The sequence below is a fragment of the Heteronotia binoei genome, chromosome 10 (genome assembly GCF_032191835.1).
Source record: "Heteronotia binoei isolate CCM8104 ecotype False Entrance Well chromosome 10, APGP_CSIRO_Hbin_v1, whole genome shotgun sequence".
Classification (NCBI taxonomy): domain Eukaryota; kingdom Metazoa; phylum Chordata; class Lepidosauria; order Squamata; family Gekkonidae; genus Heteronotia; species Heteronotia binoei.
Window position 1 is genome coordinate 79,385,845 of NC_083232.1, and position 12,737 is coordinate 79,398,581.

At 40.9% G+C, this 12,737-nt stretch overlaps 1 protein-coding gene across 1 annotated transcript in view; it reads left to right on the forward strand.

Moving 5' to 3' along the window:
- The window catches only part of NPSR1 (neuropeptide S receptor 1), a 112,873-nt gene that overhangs the window by 81,107 nt on the left and 19,029 nt on the right, over positions 1-12,737 (forward strand). Inside the window, exon 5 of the mRNA XM_060248149.1 lies at positions 6,108-6,309. Within this exon, the coding sequence (XP_060104132.1) occupies positions 6,108-6,309 (202 nt within the window). The remainder of the gene's footprint in view (positions 1-6,107; positions 6,310-12,737) is intronic.

A 12,737-nucleotide genomic window follows, 5' to 3' on the forward strand; every position in this document is an offset into this window, starting at 1 on the left:
ATTGTTCTGCAAATGTCAGATGATATTTTGCTTCAAGAAGTATTCCAGATTTTTTTTTTCTTTTACTGTTGTGTTGAAAAGCAGTTAGGACTCCCCCAAAAAGGGATTTTAAAAAACCCAGCCCTGATGGACATTTTGCAGTATCAGTAATGAATTTAATGGAATTTAATGAGATTTAAAAGATTTAATGAGTCTTGAGGCCCTGAACCTAAATCACACTTTTTTTCTGACTTGCAACAATTCCATTAAGGATTATGCAATTATGCATAATGCTCAAATTCAAATATACTTCAGAAAATTGAGACTAAGTGAAGTAAATAAAGGCAGTAAACTGTAAAATGCAAGTCTGATCGAACTTTCTGGAACTGTACCACTTCACGTTCCTGGGTTGGAACATTATTTTAAATGTTTATTTATTTAGTATATTTTTACCTCAGCCTTCCTATGAGGAGCTCAGAGCATCATATATGGTTTTCCCCTCGTCTATATTATTCTCCCAACAATCTTGTGAGGTAGGTTCAGCTGAGAGAGAATGACTGGCCAATGCTCTCCCCACACTTTAAAAGAAAAACACTTCCTGCATGTAGAAAACAGGTACATCAAGGCTACTCTAGGTTAGAACATTTCTCTCAAGTGAGCTATTAACTATGTTGTTGACAATTTAATTCATTTGTACCCTGTCTTTCTTAAAGCAGCTTACATCATTCTCCTTGCTTGCTTTTTACCCTCCCAACAGTCCTGTGAGGTAGGCTAGGCCGAGTAAGTGTGACTGGCCCAGGGTTACCCAACAAGCTTCCATGGCATGAATGGAGATCTGAACCTGAATCGCAGATACTAGTCTGACACTCTTAACCACTATACCACACTGACTCTCATTATATTAACATAAGAACATAAGAGAAGCCATGTTGGATCAGGCCAATGGCCCATCCAGTCCAACATTCTGTGTCACACAGTGGCAAAAAAATTTATATATACACACACACTGTGGCTAATAGCCACTGATGGACCTCTGCTCCATATTTTTATCTAAACGCCTCTTGAAGGTGGCTATGCTTGTGGCCGCCACCACCTCCTGTGGCAGTGAATTCCACATGTTATTGTTGTTGTTGTTATTGTTGCTGCTGCTGTTATTTATTAATTGAATATAATTTTATTGTAAGGGAATTCAGGCAGCAGTTTTAAGGAAGCCTCCAATGACTGAGGTAGAATTATTTTAAAGAAGATTCTGAGGTGAGGTAGAATTATTTTAAAATAATTCCTGCATTTACCCTGGGGACACTGAGCTGTTTCAAAGTTTGTTTGTTTTATTTTTAAAAACTCTGTGTGAGCCCTATCCTGCTAAGGACCACAGCATGAGCAAAGAAGGGCTCCTTCTCCCCCTCCCTGCCATCTGGCTCTTGCCTCATATCATTGTCTATGGTATTATCATTCCCCCAATTCATGTGATTTTTGAAGTGAAAACACAGGCTCTGAATTGGGGCTCTGTCTCTGTGGTGGATTCAGTGACATAGTATCATGCAGTTTGGCTCTGAATTGATCTGGAAAAATCACAACCAATTATAGGCCAAAATCAGAGTCTTAAATTGTGCTCAGAAGACAATAGAAAGGCTGTAGAAATAAAGTACCTGAATAAAGTACTCCTAAAGACATGAAGGAACCAGTTTAGCTGAGGTACTCAGAAGACAACAGAGAGGACAGACCGTAGGAGTGATGCCTTCCCAATGTACTCTACCCATGGCAAGGAAGTAAGATTTGTCCCACAGAATTTGTATCATCAGTAGACTCAGTTACATTAGCTTCTCAGTATATAGGAGTATGCTGATATGGAATAAATTTAACATATTGTGACAAGAGGTGACAAGTCTGCAATACAGGAAGTTTCTTCACGACCCAGTGAGTTTCTCAGAAACCAAACAAAGAAAACCAAGATGTCTGACTGGCTGCTGCTCTTTGATAAGGGTCTTATTCTCACAGCCAAAAGTAAGTTTGCTGGCTACAATCTTATCATTCCAGCCAAGAGCTTGATGCAATGTAATGAAGTCACACACAGAGGCAATGACTTCCAGTTATGACTTTTCAGTCCTTTCAGTCTGGCAGAAATGATCAAGCTGATTAACTCTGCAGAAGTTCCCCAACAAAAGCTTATGTAGAGCTTCAGAATGTAAAGACACTCATGGGCCAAGAAGTGGATTCCTATTTTATGCATGACTTCCATCCTAAGACCTTCCTTGTCTCTTCCTTGAGGCATATTCTTACCTACAGTATATTCTTTGGCTTTGGGCACACAGAGGATTTTAAAGGACTTGCATAAACAACTGGCAAGTCTAAAAGTGTGAAATTAGAAGCAACTAATTACTCTGATGCATGCATATATTAGTATTCTGTGCATACTTGGAATTCATAATAAATCATCTTCTACAGAGTAAGAAGGAAGATAGCATCCCATCTCTGTGCCTTTGGACATTTAATGAGCACAGAGATTATTTTCTTAGCCTTTAAAAAATTATGGATGCAGTCCTAAGAACACTTTCCTGGGAAAGTAAGCCCCATTGAATACAATGGGATTTACATCTGAGTTGACCTGCTTAGAATTGCTCCTTCTGTGCCTCATATCCAGGGGGTTTTTTTGTAGCAGGAACTTCTTTGCATATTAGGCCACGCACCCCTGATGTAGCCAATCCCCCAGAGCTTACAGGGCTCTTCTTATAGGGCCTACTGTAAGCTCTTGGAGGATTGGCTACATCAGGGGGCATGGCCTAATATGCAAATGAGTTCCTGCTACAAGAAAAGCCCTGTTCATATCCATTCATAGTTTTGAGATAGATTGTTATGGAGTTAGTATCAGGATAGCTGTGCTGGGTGACCTGATCTAGCTGTGGGATCTAGCTGGATGGGGTAACAGAACATTTCATAGGCTCCAATAATTTTTATCTGAGGTCAGACAAAAACATACTAAAACTACTAAAGGGCTATTCTATTAATGCCAACTCCATGTTTCAGCTGAAGGATAACAGTGGAGCAGTCAATGGTATTAAAGGCCAGTGACAGACCAGGGATGACAGTCATCTATCTGGTTATGAATATCTGCCAGTGTGTGCAACTAAAGCTGTATCAATTCCAAACTCAGGTCTGAAACTGGATTGAAATGGGTCAAGGGCAGATGTGCCAAGAACACCTGCAGCTGCTCTGCCACTACACACTCCGTTACCTCTCCCCCCATCCCCAGGTAATACTAGGGATTGGATTATAGCTGGTCACCTCAGCTTTAGCCAATGAACTTTTTAAAGGTCTAAAAATTGCTTCCTTCAAAAGCCTCAGTCAGTGAGGTATTAATTTAACCATTGGCTCAAGAACCTTTTCTCAGGACGGTTTTAGAAGCCAGGATGGGCCTTTATGATAGCTCTCACACTTCCAAGGACTCTGTCAGAATCCACTGATAAGATCAGTCTGAATCTATTACAGAAGGACAAGATTCTGATTCCTCAGAAGATGTACTGTTGACCTCCAGGCTGAAATGGTTGAGAGGTATTTTATCAGCAAAGAACCTCACAAAAATATCACAGTGGGGGACAAATTAATTTCACTGACAAGGTTGGATTTAGGTGTTATCAGGTCACAAACCATTTTCCATCAGTAGATATGAAAGAAAGGGCATATATTTCAAAAACCTGTATATACAAAATTATTTTCATCACACCTAGTTCCCCTATAGCCTTGTGAACTTACTTAACTGATTTCTGAGTACTGCATTTATAGATTTCAAAGGGACCAAATGGGTGGTACAACGCAATATCTTGTTCCAAAACAGGATATCTTCTGGTCTCTGTATATGGCTGAGACTCTGGATGTGATCAGATAGGTAGGTTGTCATGGCAGTACCTTGGCTTTAAATAAGCCATGTGAGTTTGGGCTGGTTTATGTCCATCAGACAATGCCCCTCAAGCTGGCATCATAGAACAGCAGGCTCATGGTTGGTCATCTGCATCGCTAATGTGCCACAACCATGGACTCATGGCTGGGTTGGGTGTTTTTTTTTCTAAGTCCCACTGTGCAGTGTGCAGAAACAGACACGCGCACATGTGCTCCTGACTGGTTCTATGTGGGCACTAAAGCACACTTTGAAGTTGAGTTGGGGGGGAAGGACATACTGAAAATGGAATTGAACAATCACACTGCTCATGTGTTTCCATGGTGTGCCGGGGCGATCAGAAGGCCATGGAAGCACTTCACCAGGGAAGTCACCTGAATTTGCTGGTAGCTATTTAATCCAGGTGGGAGTCATTTTAGCATGAAGTAAAGGTGAATGGGGCATGGGAGCCAGATGTGCATGCTTGATCACATCAATTTAATCTGGAAGGGAAGGGTGGCTATGGCAGGCCAAACTGCTCGTCTGATCACACCCATCTAGATTGCTTAATGGATGGAATGTGGGAGCTTCAGGGTGCTCATGGAGCTTTCATTTGGTGCAATAGTTTCCCAGTTCATTACATTAGAGAAGGGAGCCCCATAGCCTCAAAGGAATGGATCAGCAATTCACAAAGTATTCTGGTCCAACCAAATCACTTTGTAAGTGGTTCTGTTCATGAGATTGTTCCAAACCTCAAGATGCACCTTGGTGTTAGGGCTATAGCCATGAGGAGGGTAATTCATGGGAACCTGACCTCCTCAAGATTGTTCTAGCTCCACTGTCTGAACAGTCACTTTTCATTTTAAACAGTAACTATTTGACCACTTTACATGTAGATAAAAATAGGCAGGCAAAATTCTACCCATTTGTACAAAGTAATGAGAGGACCTATAAGATCTCAGAAGCTAAGCAGGCTTGACCCTGGTTAGTATTTGGATGAGAGACTACCAAGGAAGTCAAGGGTCACTACACAGAGGCAGTCAATGTCAAACCACCTCTGAACATCTCTTGCCTTGAAAACTCTACAGGGTCATCATAAATTGGCTGTGACTTGCCAGCACTTTCCACCACCACCACCAGTCTGCCTGTTCATATTTACTCTTTACTTCAGATAATGGAGCATATGAACTAAACCATATTTACTCTTTACTTCAGATAATGGAGCATGTGAACTAAACCATAGAATTACATCCCATTCTATGCTGTTTAAAGCATTTTCTTTCCCCCAGCCCAGCTTCAATAATAAAAAATAGCCAGACCAGAAAAAAAAGTGTCTAAAGCTTGGCAGCCTCCTCTGAAAAGTGGTCACTCTTACAAATTGGTTGCCTCACCTAAGAATTACAAAAATATGCTTTTAAAACATATTTAACCATTTCTATTTGTAGAGTGACCATTTCTGAAATGAGGCTGCTGAGCTATAGGCACTGGGTAGAATTCTGCCAGCTTTTTCACTCAGTCTTGCTCTGCTCCCCTCCTTTCAATGGCCCCCATCCCTCATGGCTTTTGTATATGCAGGACCACTGATTTTCAGGATAATCTTCTTAGTTGGCCAAGGAGATCCTTGCTTCCTTTTTTCACAGCAGAAAAGGTGGTTGAATTCAGTCCCGTTGCTGTTGTTGTGGGAGTGCACCCACTGGTCCCATCCCAGTAACACCTTTGTCACCATCTGAGATAATTTTTAACTGGTAATGTTGGCGGCTGAAGTAGGGACCTTCTATAGGCAAAACCTAGTTATGTTGCACCACTGAGATATGGACCCCTCCCTTGCAAATCAAAGCTGCAACATATTTTTATGTCAGTCTTAACTAGGTTTCCTGTTGCCATCATCTTGAATGAAGTGGAATGAATCTCAGTCATCAGTGACTTTTCTTTATTTGAAATCTCAGTAACTCCCTTCTGAAATTACAGTGAGCACTGTTAGGACCACAGCATTTGATATAGGTCCTCAATTATCCTTTATCATTTACAAAAACACCTCCAGTAGGTTCATCCATAATTCTTTTAATCCCAAAATTGAACTCAATAAATTGTTCTCATTTCACAGCAGGCAACCAGCAATGATTATCTCGACACTGTGGTAAACTCTTCTCTGAGAGCTCTCTTACTACTGCATCGTTACTCTCTGGACAGAGGATAAAGGACATGCTTTAATTAATTGCCTACATGTATTAATGGGACCTTGTTCTTTCTTGAACAGAAAGGCAGGCAAAAGTTCTCATTGTGGTTGCTTGGAGCCTCGCATTCCTGTTTTCCATTCCGACTCTGATCATATTTGGGAAACGGCAGCTGTCCAATGGGGAAGTACAGTGTTGGGCAGCCTGGCCAGATGACTCTTACTGGATCCCATACATGACCACAGTTGCCTTCCTGGTGTACTTTATCCCTCTGATTATTATCAGGTAAGAATCCATCCATTTTATGCTGATAAATCACACTTACTTCAATCTAGATGCAGATGTGGACTCCCGTATCACTGGGCAATTTCCTTCTCATTCTCGTGGAGACATACAATCTGCATAAGCCAAGGTATGTGAGCATATTAACTCCTCTTTGAAATGAATGAGGAAGTCACCAGAGATTCCATGCACAGGAGGAAAGCACATCAGAACATAGATCACTAAATCAGATGGATATGGGAGTAACCATGCAGTCAGCTGTATCGCTGGTCTATTTCTATGAATAATACACAGGCAATTATTTATGTGGATGTATTGTTTACATATTTATGAGTCAGTAATGGAGTCATTTAATGAATGGATTTATTCATTTAAAAGTTTCATTTTTCAGTGCCAGAGAATACTGTGTCTTTTTGCCCCCTCTCATGCTGTGTGCCCCCAGTCAATAGCACTGAAATATATGTTGCATTAATATTTAAGAATGCTTGTATGAAAATAAACTCTTCAGCAGTGAAAGTGGTCAAATAAGCCTTGGATTTTGCAGAACTCTCATATGACTGTGTCATTATTCTTTGGATAGAGAAAAAAATGCTTAAATTAACTTTTTAAAGTACTGTTTCCAAGATCTTGAAAAGCTGAGTTCCATCAGAGGCCACTCTTCATGAGTAGATAAACAAGTTCACACAACGCTAGTAATAATGCCACCAGGTTTTATTTGTATTGGGGGTTTTTTTCCAAAAAAGATTGCAGAAAACATGAGAAGATTCAAATGATAGCAACAAAGGCTAGACTGAGTTGGGATGCAGAACCCATCATAGTGATGGCCAAGTTTTGAGAATAAGATGGGCTGCAAATTAGAACAAAAAATAAAATATTTAGGTGTACTTCTATCAAACAGATGTAGTACCATATATGAAAATAACTTCATACCGCTTTTAAAAGATACGCAAATGTCGATCCAAAAGTGGAATAATTTAGGATTATCTCTTATGGGAAGGGCCGCTTTGATTAAGATGTGTATATTGCCTAAAATTTTATTTCTGCTACAAATGGTATGTTTTGCGGTCAGAAAGCCGTTTTTTGCCAAGATCACTCAGCAGTTTAGATCTTTTATTTGGCAGGGTAAGAAACCCAGAGTCAGATGGAAAATTTTACTGGACAAGAAACAAAATGGAGGCTTGGCTCTTCCAGACCTGGAGGTATATCATCTAGCGTGTAGAACTCTATGGCTAAAAGAATGGATACTTTTAGAGAATAAACGTATATTAGCGATTGAAGGTTTTGACCTTCAAGCCGGTTGGCATTCAAACCTTTGGTATTTGGGCAAACCTCAGACTTATTTTAAAAATCACTTGATACGGAAGTCTCTTTTGGAAGGCTGGTTCAAGATTAAAAATAAGATATATGGGGGGAAGACTCCCAGGTGGATTTCACCCGAAGAAGCTTCTGTGCAGCCTCAATTATGGAAGACTGCAAACCCAATTAGATATAATGTTCTCTTGGACGATACGGATAAATTAAAAAATAAGGAGGAGCTAGATATGCAGGGAGTGAAGATAGACTGGTGGATAATGGTGCTGATTACTGTAAAATATAATAGAGATAAAATTTCAGGATTTACAAGGAAGAATTTTGACTTTGACAAATTACTATTGTCTGGCCCACAAAAAACAATTAAAAGGGTATATAACTATCTGTCACAAATAGACTTAGAAGATGAAGCCGTTAAGGAGGCAATGATAAGGTGGGCTAAGAATCTAGAGAAAAATATTACGATAGAACAATGGGCCACCTTATGGAAAAATAATTATAAAATAATTAAACCGGTTAATTTTAGAGAGAACTTTTTAAAAATGTTCCACAGATGGTACCTCACCCCGTCTCAGTTGAGTAAATTTAAGTCTTTGGTGTCACCGAAGTGCTGGAAATGTGAAGTAAAGATAGGTACATTTTTTCATTGTTGGTGGATGTGTGATCTAGCAAAAAAATATTGGGTTATGGTTTATAATTTATTAAGGGAGATATTAAAAGCAAATATACAATTTAAAGCAGAGACAATGCTCTTATCTTTGGTTAGAGATAATATTCCGCGAGAAGATGAATACGTCACAGTTTATATTATAACGGCTGCTAGAATTTTATTTGCGAAAGTTTGGAGGCAGAAAGATATACCTCAAAGGGAAGACTTAATACAAAAAATTCTAACTGTCGCTGAAATGGATATTCTGTCTAATATGATAAGAGGTTTATCTAGATCTGATGCAACTAAGAAATGGGGAAAATTTTATGATTGGGTTAATAAAAAGAGATAACTAGAGGGAAGAGTTTTTAAGAGATTATGATAATATAAGCCTTAGAAACAGTATTTAGGTAATGTAACAAGGATGTATGAATGCTTAATGACAGTATAATCCACAACCAACCTCAATCTGTTTAATGTGTTTATGTAATATGCTTTATGTAAATATAAATAAAATGGTGGAAAAATAAAAAAAAAAATAGTGATGGCCAAGTTTCTAAAAGTGGCTCCACACTTTACATGGAATTTGTGTTTCTCAGCAGTACAGCTAAATTGCACCAGCATTTGCTGTCACAAATGTGCAAAACAGGCTTGTGACCAAGGTTAGATCTAGGGAGGGGTGGAGGGGGTGCTTGCCCCGGGCGCCACCAGAGGGGTGTGTGTTCCAAATTGGATATAGAGTCCATTCTATTCTATGAGCCCATAAGATAGACTGGGCCCACAAGGGGGCATCATTTTTTAATTTTGCCCCCCCCTCAAAAGCATGTAGATCCGGTCCTGCTGGGGAGGGATGGTGGCTCAGTGGCAGAGCATCTGCTTGGTAAGCAGAAGGTCCCAGGTTCAATCCCTGGCATCTCCAGCTAAAAAGGGTCCAGGAAAACAGGCGGGAAAAATATCAGCTTGAGACCCTGGAGAGCCACTGCCAGTCTGCGTAGACAATACTGACTTTGATGGACCGAGGGTATGATTCAGTAGAAGGCAGCTTCATATGTTCATATATGTTCATATGCTTGTGACACCCCCCTTCCATTAGTTTGTATGGCAGTCCAGCAAAGGCTTTGCTCTTGTTTTAGTTGCTAATTCAAGACTGTGCAGGTACAGCACAGCTGTAAAGCACCTAGAATGCCAAAATATTTATTGGAGGACTGTGTTATGTATTATATGCTGTACACAAATGTGCATGACAAGTGTGCTTCTTGGAATAACTGTGTGCATGTACCTGGGAGCCCTGGTTCAGCTGTGGCTTCCCGTTATGTGCACATGGTGTTTAAGAATGTACACCTGTCATTTCATTTAAGTGGTTATTGCTCCTGCAGCAAGCATGGTTGTTATGTCCAGTGTGGCATTACTGTCAGCCTATCAGCTACATGCCACATTTTCTGTGTACCCTAAAACATCAAGGCAAACACAATCTCTTCTATTTATTTTTCACTTTGTGCTCTTTCCCCCTTGTGATTGCTTTGCATCCCTTCTTTCCCAGCTAGCACTCCTTAAAAACTTGAGTACACCAGGTGTAAGAAGGTTTCTGTAAATGAGAAAGCTGAACTGTGTTTGAAGCTGACCCAGTAAGGAGCATTGATTTTGTGTGATGTTACGGTGCGTGCCCCCACAGGTTGATTTTTGTGTGCGCAGCTCCAATTAATTCCACAAGGAGCTCCTGTAGTCTACACTTGGTTCATTATTCTCTGCTGGGAAACTCAACTTTTTGTTTAGCTAATATGGTTATCCCAGTAAAATGGTTATCCCGTTAGCAGTATAAATATCCATTGTATCAATAATCTCAGAATCCTGCACCTTCTTCCCAACCCAGTCAACCTTTGTCTGGGCATGTTGCTGCTGCTGCTTATTATAACAAATATTCATTCATTCATTCCTTTCAATTGCTAGGCTCCCCTTCACTGCAAACAGGGCTCAGGGTGGCTTACATCAAACCATAACACATACGATTAAAAGAATATCAAAATACAATAAAAACAGCTCCTCTATCAGAAAATATTACATCCTAGTCCAAGATGGCAGTAATTACAAAATCTACGCTCTCCCCTGGGTAGATGGAGTATGAAGGAAAAGTGGGGGGGGGGGGGGAATATGAGAGTGCCAGACCATTGTTGTCCTCAACCAAATGCCTGGAGGAACATCTCTGCCTTGCAGGCCTTACAGAAAGGTAACAAATCCCCAGGGCACAGGTGTTCTCTGGCAGAGAGTTCCACTAGGTAGGGGCCAGGGCAGAAAAGGCACTGGCCCTAGTTGAGGACAGCCTCAGGCCAGGGACCACCAGAAGGTTTTTGTTACTGGAGCATAATGCTCTTCCAGGGGTATATTGGGAGAGGCAGTCCCAAAGACATGTAGGTCCCTGACCACTAAACAGACAGACCAGAACTGTCTGTGTGTATGGCCACATGTCTGTCCATTGTTTAGACGTGAGCTCCATCTACCTTTCCTCCTTGACCTTGCACTCATACACATCCTCCATTAGATGAGTTTAATATTGTTTGGTAAGGGAAGGTGAAGTGTAAAATGACCCAGCTGCAGGGGGTCAAAGCTAGAAGTGACAGGCAAAAGACAGGTCACAGGTGGAACTGAAAGTATAGGTTAGAGACTTTGGTGTCTGGCTTGTCACCTCTCTCTAAAAAACCCTCTTCTTACCTAAGATGGAACAGAGAAGTTGTGTTGCCAAAAGGGTATTGCCAACTGGCAGGAAGACTCTATAGGGAGGAAGATCATCCAGGGAAAGGGGGTAGAGACACCTCAAGAACTGACAGTTCTGGTGGCACACAATAAGCTAGCAAAATGATCCATGGATGGTTTCCCCCATGTCTCTTGATTTGCCATGAACTTCCCCCATGACCAAGTGAGAGGAAGCTCCCACTCCCAGTTGTTCTTTTTCTCATCTTATCTTGTGCTGTCAGTTTCAGGTCAGGTGAAGACCTGGCTTCAGTAGACAGCACCAGCATTAGATATTTTAGCTTGCTGGGTAATTTATTCAGCTGGCTGATGTATTTTTGTTCTCATTTCCTTAGCAGATTTGTCTTGAGTCCTTTTGGAACTCCCAATTAGATTTGTACCTATCCCACTATATTCCATCCAACTTTGCTTTTACTTGGACTAAGTTGATGCAGATCATTTTTAATGAACCCTGAGTACTTGTCCTGAAAGCATCTTGGCATTGCTATCTCAGGGGAGCAAGAAAAGGGTTGACATCCCATCCCAGATGCAGGTTTTTTGCTTTTCAGGAGATTATGAAAATAAACTGCTGTCCAGGGTACTGAATTAGCAAAATATGTTAGCTGTGTGCACCTTTTATTCAAAGCATTCCATAGCTCCTGGAAGTGAAAAGAAGTTTTTAGTGATTTTTCCAAGACTTTCCTCTGCAATTAATCAATGGCCAACTCCTCCCTTAAGGTCCCACAAATTCTCAAAACCAGAGAAAACAGGAACCTCAGAAAAGAGTAAAGCTCATATTGGCAAAGAGGTGGTGGTCAACAAAATTGTAATGGGTTGTCAAATGTTGTATTGGCAGCTATACATTTTCAATCACAACAGCTCTTTTTTGTTATTGAAACCACAACTGCAGCTATGCCACCATATTAAGAACATAAGAACATAAGAGAAGACATGTTGGATCAGGCCAATGGCCCATCCAGTCCAACACTCTGTGTCACACAGTGGCAAAAAAAATTATATATACACACACACTGTGGCTAATAGCCACTGATGGACCTGTGCTCCATATTTTTATCTAAACCCCTCTTGAAGGTGGCTATACTTGTGGCCGCCACCACCTCCTGTGGCAGTGAATTCCACATGTTAATCACCCTTTGGGTGAAGAAGTACTTCCTTTTATCCGTTTTAACCTGTCTGCTCAGCAATTTCATCGAATGCCCATGAGTTCTTGTATTGTGAGAAAGGGAGAAAAGTACTTCTTTCTCTACTTTCTCCATCCCATGCATTATCTTGTAAACCTCTATCATGTCACCCCGCAGTCGACGTTTCTCCAAGCTATAGAGCCCAAGCATTTTAACCTTTCTTCATGGGGAAAGTGTTCCAGCCCTTTAATCATTCTAGTTGCCCTTTTCTGGACTTTCTCCAATGCTATAATATCCTTTTTGAGGTGCGGCGACCAGAACTGCACACAGTACTCCAAATGAGACCGCACCATCGATTTATACAGAGGCATTATTTGTTAAGATGAAACTTAATGATTTGGAGATGGAACCAGGGAACCAGGGCTCTCCACTGCTGGAGGGTTTCAGGCAGAAGCAAGTCTGTCGGGAAAGCTCTAGCTTTGTATTTTTGCTCTCAGCAAGAGGTTGTAAGACCCCTCCAAATTTTTGACCCTGTAATTCTGTGAGAACGATCCAGTCAATCCAGGCTGACAAGGAGGGAATGAGGCAGGGAAAGGAGAGAAGAT